Source organism: Nymphalis io, chromosome 24, assembly GCF_905147045.1.
Source record: "Nymphalis io chromosome 24, ilAglIoxx1.1, whole genome shotgun sequence".
Lineage (NCBI taxonomy): Eukaryota > Metazoa > Arthropoda > Insecta > Lepidoptera > Nymphalidae > Nymphalis > Nymphalis io.
In genome coordinates, this window is record NC_065911.1 from 6,348,376 (window position 1) to 6,367,239 (window position 18,864).

The 18,864-nt window shown below is 33.6% G+C and overlaps 2 protein-coding genes across 2 annotated transcripts in view; one reads left to right on the forward strand and one right to left on the reverse strand.

Moving 5' to 3' along the window:
* Positions 1–293: 293 nt before the first annotated feature.
* On the reverse strand, positions 294–1,001 carry LOC126777920 (dual specificity protein phosphatase MPK-4-like). The gene has a single exon (XM_050501233.1). It carries the CDS (start codon positions 999–1,001, stop codon positions 294–296), a length of 708 nt encoding a protein of 235 aa, XP_050357190.1.
* A 5,735-nt stretch (positions 1,002–6,736) lies between these two features.
* LOC126777812 (twitchin) overlaps positions 6,737–18,864 on the forward strand; it is a 125,326-nt gene continuing 113,198 nt past the window's right edge. The window contains exon 1 of the mRNA XM_050500951.1: positions 6,737–6,887. The gene's annotated coding sequence lies outside the window, so the exon portion shown is untranslated. The remainder of the gene's footprint in view (positions 6,888–18,864) is intronic.

Sequence of the window (18,864 nt, forward strand, 5' to 3'; positions counted from 1 at the left end):
TGTCTTTGGCAAAATTTGAAAATACTTAATTTAAAACTATATTCATATCTAAATTTGTCGTATTATTTTTAGATACCCCAGTATACTTATATTTTTTAACAAATAAAGCTCAATATGGTTCGAAAAGTCTACGGTTCTCATTAGTATATTGGTCATGCATTGTAAAATATATGTTATATATGTAAAACAGAAAGTTATTTAAAACTGTTGTAATTTTTAACACGCTTTTTAATTATTATTAATAAAAAAAAATTGTAAGCAATTTTAGAGGTTAGGTTTGGCTTATAATATTATCATATAAGAACAGCGATAGGTACTAGAATTCCAACCATAACTGCAGCTAAAGATGCGATCTTATATTTATGTTTCCTTGCGTTTACGTTCATATACGCTTCGAACCTTTGGTAACCCCTCACATCGTAATTCATTCTGTGATACTGTTTCAATTGATTCACAAAACCGGGGTTAGGGTTGATGAACCTTCTTCTTTGCCGTACAAATGCGTAAGCTCGCTCAAATGTCAACTTATATTTCGCCATGATGAAGGCAATGACGATGGTAGCCGATCTGGAAACTCCAAAGTGGCAGTGGACGAGTACGTTGCCTTTCTGTAAGCCCTCCTCGATGAAAGCGTTGGCCATTGGGAAGTAGGGCATGAGATTGGTGGTAGGAGTGTCGTAGGCCCTAATGAAGAGTGTACTGATGTTGCTATCGATAAAAGTCGATTTTGGTAACCTGCGTGTCTCAACTGTGAGAACATGGGTGATTTTAAGATGTTGGAGCACATTTCTGTCGCCTGCAGCCCTTGCATTGCTCAAATAGAGACCAGGTATGATCTGACTGTAACAGGACTGTGTGCAGAGGTCGATCTTGTTGTACAGCGCTTTCCTGGACCAGTTCTTTAGTCCCGTGAAAGCGACAACCGGATTCGGGATGCTGAGGAAAGCAACCACAAATGCACTCCTCAACATCACCTCGAGGAAACCTCTGACACTTATCATGTCAGTTTACTTTCACATGATTTAGATTTTCGTTTTTATTTTGACTATCCACGAATTTTGACGTGTCATTTACTGGTAATTTGATGTATGATTTATTCTTTTCTGTCATCCGTCACAAGGCCGGAGCTCTTTGATCCTCCTTTGAGTTGTGAGTTTATGAGACTTGACATTGTATTGCAACTATACGATCTCTTCGGATGGATTTATAAAGTAAATACAACGGAATTAGATTATTACCTAGAATCATATTTTAACAACTTATTATATACTCTGTAGGGGTTTAATGGTTCATCAATTACTAATAATGAAGTAATATGCACTTGCAGTAATAGATTTCTTATATAATTGCTGTTTGTTGGCAAACACGAAAACCATTGAATTGTGATAAGTATAACTTCGTAAAACCATATTTAATTCAGTAATAATTTACAGAATTAAATTTATTCCGAATTACAGTCACATGTACAGTGACGTTAATATATATGATTTACGAATCTAGTTACTGTTTTAAATTTATCATTGGTATAGTGCCTATAAGAAAATATGTTTGTTATTTACATTGCCAACTTTGCCATAGAAAACGAAAATGGCAGTAAGAGCTTCAAAATATCCTGTGGCTATGGAAACACTTTGTGTGCAATACAATTGTAGTTTGCGAATTTCTTTCGACTATACGCAACCTAAGCCGAAATGGCCTAGTGGTTAGAACGCGTGAATCTTAACCGATGATCGTTGGTTCAAACCCGGGCAAGCACCACTGAATTTTCATGTGCTTAATTTGTGTTTATAATTCATCTCGTGCTTGACGGTGAAGGAAAACATCGTGAGGAAACCTGCATGTGTCTAATTTCATTGAAATTGTGCCACATCTGTATTCTACCAACCCGCATTGGAGCAGCGTGGTGGAATAAGCTCCAAACCTTCTCCTCAAAAGGGAGAGGAGGCCTTAGCCCAACAGTGGGACATTAACAGGCTGTTACTGTATATGCAACCTGACAACTCGGCCATGTAATCAGACAAGCACTGTTTACACGTGCTTAATAAGTGCTTATAATTGGATTTGAAATTAAAGAGGAATTTGAAGAAATCTGCGTGTAACGAATGAAAATTAGCCACAATAATATGCACCCATAAGCAAATCAACAACTATAATATGCACCAATAAGAAGCGTGGTGGAAGAACTAAATCTTACCAAGAAAAGGTGAGCTTAGCTAAGTTTATTTTTAGTTATCAATTATGAAATACAAACAAGTGTTATAATTTTATAATAAAAGCTACAACACAGTTTTATTATTTTTTCTATTTTCATGTAATTAATTATTACTATCATTAATAATCATTATTTATAGGTGTAATAATTAATAAACGTTTAAAGTCATACGTCGACATTGGAGTATTATCAAATTATGCATCATTATATAAGAGTATGAAATACATATTTATTTTACTTATGGAACTTAGTAGGCTTTTTTATCCTAGTATAATATATAATCTGTTTACAAAAACGTGTTATTTTTACTAAAGTACATATTATTCAGGTCAAGTGAATATTTGGGGCGACATTGAGTGATTTCATCGACGTGAGCGCAAATATATTTCTAACAAATTTAAGAGTTCATTATCATTTTAACTAAAAAAAAAATACGCGTTAAATATTACGAAATCATCCGTATTATGTTTAATAACATATAAATAGTATTGGATATATTAAGAAAATTATTATAATAATTTATTTATTACTATAATTTAAAAATAATTACGTTATAAATATATATATTTTTATTATTTGCTAATTAACTTAAATAACTCAACCTAAATTTGTCAAATATGACAGAAATGAGATATAACGCTTTTTAAATAGCGATCCGAACGGTACGGTTTTACGTCTAAATAGTTTAACAGCTTTGACAGACGTGACAAATAGACAATACAATTTTTAACTTGCTTTTAATTATACTAATAATAATAATGTCCTCCAGACCAATTTTGGCCACGGCGGCCAATCTCAAGAGAGATTAGCCAACTGCGCTGGAGATATTATAGTGCACAAGTGTGTGCGCAAACACAGGTGCACTCTCTATTCCCTAACTCTCATAATCCGATGGATCGGTAATCCGACACGACCGGAAAGAGGCGCAGGACCAACGGCTTTACGTCCTTTCCGAGGCACGGGAGTGTACACACTTCCAACTTCCAGATTCCGGGCTGCTACTGAGAATTTTCTGCAAAAAAAAAACCGATAACTTATTATGGGCCCGAACCCAGGGCCTTCGGGTCTGCGGTCTTACATCAAGCCATTAGACCAACGAGTCAGTTACTTATACTAATATTATAAATGAGAATGTAACGCTGTCTGTTACTTCTTCACGGCTAAACCGGTATTGATGAAATTTGAAGTAATCTTAAAATACAAGAAAGGACATTGGCTATATTTTTACCTGATAACTGTCCATTCCCTCTAGGTACGCCGGGCGAAGTATGAAAGTTGGTACATTTTTTCATGAAGATTTTCATTAAAAGTGTGTAGTAACACTTTTTACTTAGTGGTAGGATTTTGCGCAACCCCGTCTGGGTAAGTACGAGTATCATCCACGCATCATTTACTTTACTGCCAACCAGCAACGCTTAGTATAGTAGTTTCCCCATTTGGAAGGATGCGTGAGCCAGTGTAGCTTCAGGTACCTTAGGACATACCATGGGATATCTTAGTTCCCAAGGTTGGTCGCACATGGGCGACATAAGAAATGATTAATATTTCTTACAATGGCAATGGTGGCCACTCATCAGGTGGCCGTCATTTACCCGTTCTTCCTAACTTTACTATATTTTGTTGTAACTTGCCGCTAGGTGGTGCTTCTATATCGTTTAACCGCCATGACAGTTGGTTAACAGAATTGAAGCAAGGGGGAGGTTCTTAATTCGTATTTATAGGTTAAGCTTTCTTGTTTATGTATCAATTTGGTGATTTTCTTTGCGACGGGTTCAGTATAGTAGTACCTTTTTTTATTTATTTATAAGTTTATTTGAAAGAAGACATTGTTTTAACAGATAGTGTGTTCATAACATATATATTTGACGAGCCGGTTGGCGTGGTTGGTATATACTTGCCTATCACGCCGAAGGTTGTGGATTCGATCGACCAAGGACAGATATTTGTGTGCATGAACATGTCTGTTTGTCCTGAGTCTGGGTGTAATTATCTATATAAATATGTATTTACAAAAGAAAAGTATGTATATGTAGTATAACAGTTTTCTGGTTTCCATAGCACAAGCTTTGTACAAGCTTAATTTGGGATCAGATGGCCGTGTGTGAAAAATGTCCCAGGAAATTATTATTATTATTATTGTAAATATTTTAAATACAATATTATTACTACTGTTATTTCTGTTACGCTGCTAACTCATGATAACCAGTAACAAGTAAAGTGCGAAGTTTGGCAGTGTGTAAAGGTAATTTCGCTATAAAGTTACGGAAATAGGAGCAAAGCAATTGAAATACAGAAATAGAAGTTTCGGTATGAAACGCAGAAATTTGGACAGTGAACGAAATTAATCAACAATTAAAACATGCGATAATAAATTTCGATTACAAGATGATCTAATTTATAAAGGTCGATACGTGACGTGTTCGCGGAAATGATGAACCTGGGAATGACGACGTCTTCGTAAAATTTCAGCAACATTAACCAATATTATTCTGTACCGTTGACATAATAGCTCATAAATGTGTGCGCAAATACAGGTGAACTCTGTATTACCTCACTTTCAGAATCCGATTGGATGGCAATCCGACACGACATCTTGGTGCAGGAGCTTGACATGATTCCCAGGCAAAGAAGAGTAACATTGTAAAATTCTTCACTCCGTCCAGGATTTGATCCTGACACGGTTGTTTCGGTAAGTACCTGCACCAGATAGTGAGGCGGGAAGTGACACCCTCCGGCCATGAGTGTGGTGCACCTTCGGACACAGCGTGCCACACTCTGATGGAGTGTGCCGCTTGGGGACCTCAGCGCCTGTCCCTGGCGGCCTTAGTCGGTGAAGACCTCTCGTTGCCGAGTGTGATAAATGCCATGCTTGCTAGCGAGAGGTGCTGGTTGGAGACGGTCTCCTTCTGTGAAAATGTCATGTCACAGAAGGAGGCAGCGGAGCGGGAGCGTGAGGAGAGGGCCTCCGCTGACTCGCTTCACCGAAGAAGACCAGGGAGAAGGCGTCGGCGCTATGCGCATCTTCTCCACCCGCCCTAAGTGTTGCCGGGGTTAGGGGGTCTTTGTACCCTGAGAACCCCCTATGATTTGGAGTCGGGGCGTCACGGTAGAATGCGCAAGCGTTCCCGTGATGCCCCTCGAAAAGGCGGTGTGGGTACCGCTGGTTTTTTAGTGGATATTCCGGCACATATTCGGCGCCGGCGAGTCCCACATACCCCCCCCCCCAACTTCAAGTGGGGGAAACGCATAAACGCGTTTTTCCAGAGAAAAAAAAAAGGATTTGATCCTGGGACATCATAATCTGCAGTCGATTAACTGTCTTACTATTACTTTATGTTTTGTATTAACTGTCTTACTATTACTTTATTCAAATAAATATTCTGATTATTAAAGTAAAAAAATAGTAAGCATTAAGTTTTTGACTGCCTCATTGGTCTAGTACCTAGATATAAGGCCACAGATCCCAAGGTGCTGCGCTCAAACTCCAGGTCGCTCCGATAAAAACTTATTGCGATTTTCGGCCGAAAAAGTCTCAGCCCGAAGTATGGAAGCTTCGAAAATCACGTCAAGTCGTTGGTCCAGCGCCTGAACTTTTTCCGGTCGCGTTGGATTTGACGACTCATTGGATTATGAGAGTTAGAGAATAGAGAGTGCACCTATGTTTTCGCACACACTTGTGCACTGTATTACATCCAGTGCAGTTGGCTAGTCTCCCTTGAAAATCCACCGTAACCGAAATCAGTGAGGAAGACATCATCATCATCATCACTAAGTACCTACTTCTATATTTTTAGTTTGTTTTTCTTTTTAATTAGACATTATTGTATATTGTTTATTTAAAATAATCACACTGTATAATATTATTTTATGTTAGAATATATAAAGCATAAAAAGCGTAGATTTAGTACATATTTGTTGATTTTTATACAGGATATGTGTGTTACATAAACTTTGCACCAATGTACAATTATAATGTATTAAATTATTAAAAAGGGGTACTAAAGAATTTCTTGTAGGTTAATTTAAATTTAATTTAATCTTGTAAATTACGATTCTTAAGTTATTTTGATTTTTGAGTAACTTTTGTACGGATTAAAGAAAACATTTTTATTTTAATCTGAAAAAAACAACTAATTGATAATAAAAAGTCATGTATTCTTCTTAATGCTAAGAAAAAATATTTATCATAGATTATTCAGCTGAACCCAGAAAAGAAAATAAAAAGAGATAAGCTTTTCTTAAGGCAAGAATACACAGCAATTGTTTTGAAAACAATTTCATACTAATTGCACACATTTGCAGCTGAATTATTGAGAGAGTACTGAAATAGGTAGTTGCCTGACTGCAGACTATCTATCACTGCGATCTCTTGCGTCTGCGCGCCATTCGTCCAGTGTATCCAGGTTAAATCATTTGGGTTAATAGCACCAACTGCATCTACTATTTTATACCTTTGCTGTATCGAACCCGTCCTATTTATAAACTTCTCCGAGATTTATACTAAAGCCTAGGTATTATAAGTGTTGTGAATGTACACACAATGAGGGGTATTTTTGGAACGACTGGCTTCGGGTTTGGTCCGTGCGAAGCAGTTTAGCAGCGGCTGGCGCCGAGCGCGTATCGTCTCGGCATCGCGAACGTATACCGAGTGAGCAGTGACCGTGCAGTGAGGAGTGTAAGTTCGGACGTGCGCTTATTAATCGATTAATGCTTCGAAGTGCTTCGGTGTCAGCGCTGGATTAAGTGGGAGTATTCGCCTGTGCTAACATACTAATGCATGACCGTCGACGGCGGGGATTGAGATCGGAATGGGATTTTTGAGTGGAGCGTGGGCGGTGGGTGTGGGCAGAGAAATTTGATAAGGCGATATGTTGGTCGGTCCGCAGACCACTTTTGTATGCAGCCCGGTGTCGGTCGGCGCGGACTATTTTTGAACTCCGACGCCGCGAGATATTTCGGCCATACACCAAGAGCCACCGTCGATGTCGGGCGCTCCATTAATCTCTGGATTATGAAATTTACAGCTATGATATGAATTTCAGTGAAACACGCCCATCAAATGCGCTTTGCATGTTAATATAATATTAATAAGATTTTCAATTTCTTCCAAGACATCGATTTGATGCTTCTCATCTAATATATAATGAAACGTGTATGTCTGCCTAAAATAACTCTTAACGCGACGAATGTGATATTAATCTTCTTCTTGTATTTTATTACTGCAGTGATGTGGGTTATATCTCAATATAAAATAATAAGAAATATCAAAGAAAATATATTTATATTTTTACTTTTGTATTATACAGGTCATAACTAACAAATATACTATATTTAAATATTAAATTAAATACTTTGTAAGATAATATGATTAATTTGGTTCAGAATTTACGGAAAACAATTGAATGGATCGAGAGAATTTGATAAAAGCTTAGGTGACTCTCTCGGCTTAGCGTGAATTAAAATATATAAATATTTTTTAATATATACGACACGACATAATAATATAATATAAATTAATATATAAAATTTAGTATAATATAATTTAATACATACGACAGATATATCACACTTATAATCACACAAACTTGAATTTAAAATGAATAATACTTTATTTTTTTTACACATGGTCACCTATTAGCCAACTTAATGCGTGTGTTATATGTAACAGTCGACGGTTATACATATTTTATATATATAATATAATTTTAAATAAATTTATAAATATATATTTTTATACCCAATACGCCCAGACTCAGCGGGAATCGAACCCGCAAACCCGGAGTGGAAGTGTGCCTGCCAACTGTAAAATATTATTCACTAATTCACAGTTGAGCTGCGTGGTGGAAAGTCCCGAAAAGCGACAACCGTTGGGAAATAGTATGAGCTGCAACTATTATCTTATATATGTAAACGAATATATAAAGTATATTGTGTTCAGACCAATGTTATAGAACTAATTGACAGATTTTTTTCTTTGAGATTCACGTGAAAACTGCTGGGTTGTGTTTAAAACATTGTGAGTTACAAACTATATTTTATCTCCACGATGATAGGACCCATAAATCAACAAAGAAAAATTTAAATGCTGTTGTAATTCCTACCGATGTTTTACGCTTAAGAATTAACGCTATACAGCTTTTGGTAGTAATTGAGTGTCTTTTTCTTTGTAATATAGATAACTATCAGTTTGCTCGTGATATCGTCACTGCGGCCTCCGTAGGCCATAACCTATAACTATATCTATAACCTTTATAAATTATGAGTTAACGCAAAAAGACGTAAATGGTACGTTCAAAGAATAAAACTGTTAGGCTTTGTGATCCTTACACAGATGTTAATATCAACCGTTGCTAAAAATGGAATCTTATTTTCATGTACTGTAATTATCTCTCTCAATTTGTACAAAAAAACAGTAAATTGATGTATATATACTTAATTTTATTTTATTTTATTAAAAACATTTTTTTTTCATCGCCATAATAAAACCTACCTTTTGAAAAAAACCACTCAACTACAGTTTCAGACGTCTCGTGATCGTCTAATTCAAAAATCATCGTCTAATATTTGATATATAATATATGTTAAAAAAAGCGAATACATTCAATTAATTAATTATAAATAATATATCGTATTTCTGAATATCAGTGACTGAATAAATTTATTATATATTATTTTGCAAATAACGTCATCATGATACGATTTTGACAAACATAAAGCAAGTATCGAAACACGAGACGTTTCGAGACTTAAGCCCTAACCTCAGTCTTAAAGATAATTGGAAAGACTTTCTTATTATAACAGTATTTAGTACAAACAAAATAAAAATATGATATAATTCATTGCAGTTGGATTTATTCTGTTTGTCCCGAGTCTGAGTGTAATTATCTATATAAGTAATATATCAGTTGTCTGGTTTCCATAGTACAAGCTCTTCTTAGCTTGGGATCAGATAGCCGTGTGTGAATAATGTCCGACCGACCGAAACAGCCTGTGAATGTCCCACTGCTGGGCTAAAGGCCTCCTCTCCTCATTTTGAGGAGAAGGTTTGGAGCTTATTCCACCACGCTGCTCCAAGCGGGTTGGCGGAATACACATGTGGCAGAATTTCAGTGAAATTAGATACATGCAGGTTTCCTCACGATGTTTTCCTTCACCGTAAAGCACGAGATGAATTATAATCACAAATTAAGCACATGAAAAATCAGTGGTGCTTGCCCGGGTTTGAACCCACGATCATCGGTTAAGATTCACGCGTTCTTACCGCTGGGCCATCTCGACTTTGAATAATGTCCCAGGATATTATTATTATTAATTAAACTGGCCCATTTACCATTCACACCGAGTGTGACAATAGAAAAGCTAGTGATTAGAAATTAGACCTAGACGTCATTAAAAAAAAAAACAAATTAAAAAAATGTGTGTGATTGCGGAGTGTTAATATTAAGAAAATAAGTTTGTAATACACATATAATAAGACAATGATAAAATTAAGGGATGTCAATTTTTTTTTCGTGTCGTTTTGTCAAACACAAATTGAACATTTACAACTTTTTATATACTAAAAAACAATAATCATTGAACAGTTCCAGAGAAATGTAACTAAGAAATGTATTGCTGACTTTTTATAATCTTTCTTTCTGAGATTGGCTGACGGTTCAGTAGACAGACGGTGGTTATCCTTGGTTATAGATATGACGATATTGATATCATTTTATATGATTTGCTATATCTTACACTATGTGCTCAATGTATTTCCAATTTCTCCTTCAGATTAATACTTAACCTCTCATTTATGCTAAACTGGATCAATAACACTATATATTACAGCCTGACAGTAGATTAAATAAGATCACCAACATATATATGTAATTATATAATAGGAGAATTACTCCATAAAGTTTTTAGTTTGAATACAATTTTTGGTCAATTAATAGTGAAATATAAAAAGAAACTAACATACATACATAATCCATGAAAGCACGACATGAGCACAACACAACAGGCATAAGGGACATAAGATCTTAGTTCACAACGTTGGTGGAGCATTGGTGATGTATAGATGGTTAACATTTCTTACAATGCCAGTGTCTATGAGCGTTGGTGACCACTTATCATTAGGTGGCCCATATGCTCGTCCACCTATTCTATAAAAAAAATAATAAAAAAAACATTTCTTTTTTGGGGAACCGTGTAATAATAAATAAGGCCGTTCGAACTTGTTATCCTTGTTTAATTACTTACTCTTCTTATAACTTATTTAAGTCAAAATAATACTTTATTATATTGAAATAAAACAAATATGGAATTTTGTCTAAAATTTCAATAAACTTTTTTTTATTGGGAGTTAAATTTAGGAAAAAAAACGTAATATAATGTTATTTTAGAAGTGTTTTACCTACTTAGTTAAAAAGTACATATATACACTTGTCCATTCAACTGTTACCTTCAAAACTTATTAACTAAACTGTAGTTAAACATAAGATTTTATCTATGTGTATGTAATAAATGAGGTATATTAATGTTTGCTTATGGTAGGGTTGACGTATCTACCACCAAAAAACGATACATAGTAATTGTTATGTTTCGGCTTGAAGAACCAAATCTTTGATCCAATATTCCAGGAACGTAATGTAAGTTTATTATTATACTCAATTAATTTAGCCGTATGTTGTTCTATATTCCTCGTACCAGGATCTCATGAATCATTAGAAACCGAAACAAGCAAAACCCTATGTAGTCCAGTAAATGTAATGGTATAATTAACCCAAGATGACTAATGTGAAATGGGTCGTGAACGCAACTTGATATAGTTGAACTTCTTGGAACAATCTAGCTGAAATGTTGATCGATGATCTGTCCGCATTCCCAGTCTAAGATATGTTTGGCACTGAAATTTATTAATCGATTCGATTGGAATCGATTAATTATTGTTTGATTTCAAATCTTAATCCGATTCTTAATATCGATCGATTAGTCTTAATGAAACTAGACTTCAGACAATATTGGTTCTGCCGAATTTACATTGAAGATGAATATGTATGTATAAATCATTGCAATATCACTGTTAAAATTAAAATAATTTTTGGCTATATTTTACATAGCAAGTCTTTTACAACTTCTAAAAGTAAGGGATTATCTCTCTTTCCAATGAAATTTTCCATGTTACTAGGAAGTCGTCAATTAACTATTTGTATACGTATTTAAAATTAATATTATATAAGGATTAATATTTTAAAAATCTATCGAAGCTGATAGCGCAATAGAGCATTATGCATTGAACAAAAAAATTAATATATAACCTTAATTAGTTTCTGTTATAACACCAGACGTCGTGCCTCCATCTGTCAGAAAGTCAGTCAGTTCGATCAACAACACATTTACGTAACAAAGCTTATGATTTGTAACGTACGTTTGAATAACGCACCGATGGGCTGGAACGGCTGAATTACTCACCAAATAATCTCCGCCAAAAAGCAATGCTGTAATAAAACAGTAAAATTTTAGTGTACCAAATATATAATTGTATGTATGTACGTACGTATGTATGTACTATAATGTGTGACATGCACGATAAATTTTTATGGTCTTTCAAAGGCTATATGTTTATTAATATAATTTTAAGGTCAACAATAAAATCTATTGTTTTTGAGAATTTCTATTTTTAAATACTTTTCAACTCGAAATTTGCTCATAAAGTGATATGTAAAGCGGTTTAATGTTTTTTTTTTAATATTTGAAAGTTCTGGCTATTGCAATTATGTAATATTAAACGTTGATCAAATGATCTTATTTACAAAGAGTTTTTTTTTACTTTTGATTTTTTATTTACTCTTCAACTATTATCAAATAAGTTTAATACTCATTAAAATAAGAATTACTGTGTGACAACAGACCCGGTGGTCCTGGGTTTAATTCCCAGGTCAGGCCACTAAAAAGTTATTGGGTTTTTCTGTCTGAAAATTCTCAGTAGCAGCCCGGAGTCTGGAAGTTGGAAGTGGACACTCCTGTGCCTCGGAAAGCACGTAAAGCCGTTGGTCTCGCGCCTGCACTCTTTCCGGTCGTGTCGGATCGGCGTCGGATCGGATTATGAGAGCTAGGGAAAAGAGAGTGCACCTGTGTTTGCGCACACATTTGTGCACTCTAATATCTCCTGCGTAGTTGGCTAATCTCTCTTGAGATTGGCCGCCGTGGCCGAAATCGGTCAAGAGGACATTACTGTGTGACAAATGGTTTAACATGTGATAACAAAATAGGCAGCCCTTATTGATTGCCTACAAATGTGAAAACTTAAAACTATGAAATAAAAGAACAATTTTGTCTTTTAAATTAATAATAGTATTAAATATTTATATTATTATTATATACATATATGGCATAATCATAGCTACAGATAAATACACTTAATATGAAAATATCAGTCACGCGAACTTATGGATATATGATATCCTTACCAAAAATCGCACAACGCGCCGTTAAAAGTTTTTATTTCAAAAATACGCACTTAGAAAAACAATAATAAACATTTGCAATGGAAATATTTTTCGTAACAAATATCTGTACACCCCTAAAATTATGAGTAATTATGATAATTATGAGTAATTTAATCCTAGCGATAACTGAATCACAACGCCAAAGTATATATTCAGTGAACCTTGTAGTGAAAACGGTCTTCGTTGCATATGTAGTCAAAAAAAATAAAAAGCAATATAACTCTCGTTGTATCTTTAGGAGTTATCTTTGTAAATGATGCTTACACAGAGCTACGTGCAATTGTTGATAGGTCGCATTTAATTACTTGAAATATATAAGATTGTCAAGTTTTTTGGAATCTGATGATTTCTGCAGGTATCATTCATAACATGAGGCTTTATTCCCATGCTTTTTATATAAATCAAACCTTTTTCCCGTTGCTGCCTGATAGAAGGAAAAACAAACACACTTTGACATTTATCACATCAGTACAAATCATAGACTAAAAGATAGTGATAGTAAAACTATCAATACATTGAACCTTAGCCAGAATTACTTATAAGGTGTGTAACTTATAGATATTCTTGGACAACAACCAAATTTGTTCGTATATAACATTCAATTGCTTTAAGCCAATATCATGACTCATTCAGTCATTTGTCAGAGATAAGTTGGATGCTAATCGATATTTATTCGGAAGTGTTTTTAAAAATAAATATGTGTGCTTGCATGCTGCTAATTGATTATTGATTACATCAGCTTAAGGAATAGGCTCCAAGCCTTCTCCTCAAAAGGAAAGGAGGTCTTAGCCCAGCTGTGGGACATTAACAGGCTGTTACTTTACATCAGCTGCCAAAATATTAAACATGATATGAAGATTATCAATCGTCAAAAATTGATAGACAAGTTTTTACTACTACGTTCTACCAAAATATGAAGCTATTTTAATTATTTTAGGCAATGATCGATAAGCTATTAACAGAAATACAAAACCTCTCACACATATACTGACTGAATATAAAATTATTATGCGGCATAATATTTTTTTTTCCTTCTTACTCGTACTCTCTCGTACTAACTCGTAAGAAATACTTTATACATTTTGTTTTAAAAATTTGCTAATTTAAAATGCTATTGGTCATTTATATCATGTGTATTTTATTTTAGCCTAATTTAAGCCTCTAGCCTAGCTGTAATTTGAAACCCACTGTACTGCTTTGCTTATAAAAATAACTAAAGCATAAGCGGTGGTTAGCTAGTAGAAATAAACTTAAATCATATTAATGAATTATTGCAAACACACTGTTTGCAATAATTCATTAATATATTCCAGCTCGAATGATGAATCTCACAAAAATCTTGTTCTCAATGTTACGTACATTGAGTCACTTTGTTATTTTAGATAATTTTAATTGTACTAATTGCGTCATTAGTATTTATTGTTTGACAACTGAAGCGAAATGAGATACAATCTAATGGTGAATTGTTTATCAGATCTGGCTCAGTTGCCGACAAAAATATTTTGACGAGAATCTCATTCTATTTAAACGAAAGAAAATGTTTTTCTATCATTTTTATTAATCACTAGATATTTTTCTTGCCACATACTTATATATCATAATTCTAGCTTTATAATCTTACGGTCAGTAGTTTACACACAAGCTATTGATGAATCGATTTATATTCTGCGTCCCAATAATTAAATTATTACTTTTTTTATATAGAAAAGAGGATGCGCAGATGGGCCAACTGATGATGAGTGGTAATCACCACCCAGATATTGGTTCCGTGAGAAATATTAACCATTTCTTATATCACCAATGTTTCCAATGTTTCCATGTCTCCATGTTATGTCCCTCGTGCCTGTAGTTACACTGAACTGTAGATCTGTCAATATTCATTCGATCAAGCAAGTGTAGATTGATAAGACAAAACTATTATTTTTAAGATACCTTTATTTTGAGATAACCAAACAAGATTTATGGCACGTCAAATCATATTACAGCAGTGTCAATATTTTGTTGAAAAAAAGGCAATCTTATATTGCTTTCAAATAGTTGGTTATGGTATTTTTATAAGATAACAATACGAGGGGTATTGTTATCTTATAAAAATACCATTACCCTTTTTATTAGTTCAACTGATGGCAGGTGGACTAATGTTATTGGCTTATGAATCGGAATTCCGATTCACTAAGGAATAGCTGCTAGCATTCCTGCCATCATACCAAGCAAGATTTATAGGGTAATTATTTTTAAATAGATATTAGATTTTTCTCTCAGTGAGTTTTTATCGTTCATAAACCAACTTATCACCTGGGGACGTGTTCTGTAATGGCATTTATTCTGCGTTTCATCAAGTGTTTCTTTACCTTTAACATTTGTATACTAATTAATGACGAGAATTATTTAGGAAAAAAGTACGATTCCAAATGCGTTACCCAAAAAATACTCTATATAGTTATAGCCTAACTATGCAAAAGGTCTCTGGGTATTCCAAGGTATTTGCACGGATATAAACGGCCCGTGAACGAATTCTGTCTGAAAACAATTCACATAAATATCTGCATGTAGTGCAGTTAGCAAAATTTTTTCAAAAAAATCATTAAAATATCGCTGTCAATAATGTAATTTTTTTTACGATAAAATCAACGGCTAACCAGAAATTTCCGAAACGAAATTCAGTTAACCTTCACAGCGCATCTCAGAAATAACCGTCCGTCCGTCTATTCATAGTTGAATTCATAGCAACAGAAGGCCTTAGCATAAATATTTTTCACACAAGATTATCACCTGTCCTGCTTCCACTCATGCGAAAAACCATCTCTGTGTCTCTACTTACTGGCTTATTGCCAAACCGACATGTTACGAAATATACAATCTAATTATGAAAACTGATTTTATAATAAAATTGCACTCACGTTTTCATAACTGATTGACTTTATCAGAATTTGCTTAGACTTTACTTTTGAGATTTATAAATATTTGTACATAAAGTTAATTTTGAAAAAAGTAGTTTTTTTAGGACATTGTAAGATGTGTATGCCCGGACAAAAAATAAATACATCGATTATTTTTTGCACAGGCAAGAACGATTAAATATATTCTATCCTATTCTTATATAGCTCTTAAAATAACCATGAATAATTGTCTCCATTTAATTAGTATGTTAATATTGCCAGGACGCCCCAAGCATTATGATTCAATCATACAAAATTACTCGCATTATTAAGTCTAGCATAAATTAAAATCAAATGCTTATATTTTGAGCCGAAATGGTCTAGTATGGCCGTGATGATATCAGAACCTTCCACTCCAATTTGACAAGTTATTTTGCGTTTCGTAGCAATAATAATTAATGTTGGATCGGTTTGAGATTAAGAGAGTTCAACACAGTTTGACCGATAACTGTGAACGTTGGTACATTTTCTTTTTACTAATATTTGAATAATATCCAACCTGTAACTCACCGTTAGATATCACTGTAGAACAATAACTTATATACTGTTCAATCGATAGCTATGACTATTGGTATATAAACACAGGCAGTACAACGTCAGACAGACGACCGGTATTGGTAGTGGTCTATAGAGCATCACACTATGATCCAAAAGAACGGAGCAGTAAAATATATCAGGCGTACGTATAACAACTCCATATAATACACTTATTATCCATGCATCCCTTCAATCTTTAAATGCAAATCCAATCGATCGATTAATTTCATATGTAAAAAAATCATGATATTTTATGATGTCTATTTCAACGCTCAAATTAATCTGAATTAAGAATGAAAATCAGAGGTGCACACCTTCGAATTCCCGTTTGGTTTCTCAGTCACGTAATGTCCTTGATATGGTTACAGTACTTGCAATAAAATGAATATGTTATGGTTTAAGGTTAGAATTGTTATTTAGAATGATTATTGGCACGCCTACTCCTATAAATAATAAGTGCATTATCATCACGACATATCAATTAGAGAATAATGCAGTTTCTTTGAGAATTTTGGCACAGGTTCCAACTATCTTTCAGAGGTCAACTGAGATGTGAATAACAGAGGAAGAAAAGATTAGATGAAATTGAATTTCTAGACCTTATCTTGTACATTTGCGTGGTTTCATAATATTGTTTTTTAAATTGTCAATTTTCTATTAATAATTATTGTATTATTAATTAATTTTTGAAATTATTTGGGGGATGATGAGGCTAATCCCGAATAGGAAAGAAGTTAAGATGTTTAAGAGATGATTTTCATAAGCTTTACCTTAGAAAGAAAACGATTTTCCAATTTTAAAATAATCAAAGTTACCCCTTGAAGATTTTATTATTAATAATAATATGCTATAACTAAATGAAGCCAATAGAAGGTTCATGCAATTTAATCGAATATTGTTCATTTAAATTCGAGCAAGCACCACAGATTTTTCTGTGAAAGAATACAACGTGAAAAAACATCTCAGCTTCTGTCACTTGCCAATTTCCTCAAAAAGGAGGTAGTTTTAAAAAATTACAGTAGTATATTCATAGGCTGTTATTTTATTTCATATCCTATACATAAATGGTGATATACACAAACGTACAAAATGTCTTCAAAAAGTCCAAATCTCCTAAAGTGTAACGAATAAGGATGCGTTAGCATTTAAACTTATCGAACTTGACCTATAAATTGGCATAACATGGTGTAAATATGGATATATATGTATCGATAGATTATTCGTATAAAGCATACATATGAGTCATATTATCAAAAACATCTGTTCTTTGATGTAAGATGTTATAATCACAACTCATGAGAGTTTACACGTAATATCGAATGATACGTAATTTCTGATACATATTTATACGTTAATAATGTTTTTACTTCAATTATATTTATGAGCGAATGAAAATAATTTTCGTTTAAGTAGAAATAATAAGGAAATATAAACGTATTACAAGAAAGCTAAAGTTCGAATATATAAAACAACATATGTTTACATATAAATATAAGATCAATTAATTTGACATTGATAAAACATGCAAGAAACTTAAGGCCTCAAGGTTTGTGGCGCCCAACGTGGGTCACGTATCATAACATAAAATATTTAGTGACTTATTATATCGATTTCAATGCAAATATCAGTGCCACATACATATATTTAAATATCTAAGATTAAGTTACTAAGATAAAAACAAATCAAATAATCAAAAACATACATACATACAAGGCAACTATTTTAAAAATGAAAATGCACAATTGTTTAAGATTTTCATAATAATACTGAAGAAAGATCTAACATTGTATACATTCTTTCCTTCTCTCTATAATTCGTAGAAAAGCTACCTCCTTCATAGTCGGGAAGACTATGAAGGAGGTAGCTTTTCTTTCATAGTCTGTGATTGTAACAAAACCTAATACATGCAAATATTATGAACATTTTTATATCTATATAAGGCCAGAAAGGTTATCAATTAAAAAATAAATAGCTCAAAAATGTGAATCACATGAATAATTTTAGAACAATACTGCTCTTCTGAAGTATTTGGACGCAAACAATGCACGCGCCAACGCCACTTTGCGTGGGCTTATCTGAAACGTACTAACTGAGCTGTACGTTGTGACCTGTATGTATAAGACATTTTTTGTCGTCGTGTTTTTATATATTTATATATTATTAGTAATATCGAGATGACTTAGTGGATAGGACACGTGAATGTTAATCGTAGATCACGAGTTCTAATGATAAACTTGTATAAGATGAAATTCTGGCCCACGTGTGTTAGCAGCGTAGAACAATAAAATTAATGTCAACGGTACACGGTACGATATATATTCGCTTAAATAGTTAAAATTAACGCATATTGCTCCATTCGAATTCAACGTGAATCGCAATTCTTACACATTTATACAAACTGATCACGTTTTATATATAAATAATAATAAAGCTACGTTAAACAATCTTTGAAAACTATAGTAGTTTAGATGTTCGACTACGAACGAAAGTTTTTCTATAGCAATTATGTTTTTTTCCAATTCACAGATTTTACGTAAATACAAAATTTTCACTGAAATATTTTGGCTTAAAGATTTATCATTGTTTATTTTAAGAGCTCACGCACTGCGAAAACAATGTGAAGGTGTGAGAAAATAACCCACGCCTTAGTAGACACAAATTAACTGGTCATTTTACAGTCAATATA

Excerpts from the sequence above, each read along its gene's own strand:
- LOC126777920 (XM_050501233.1), bottom strand. The coding sequence starts at position 1,001 with ATGATAAGTGTCAGAGGTTTCCTCGAGGTGATGTTGAGGAGTGCATTT.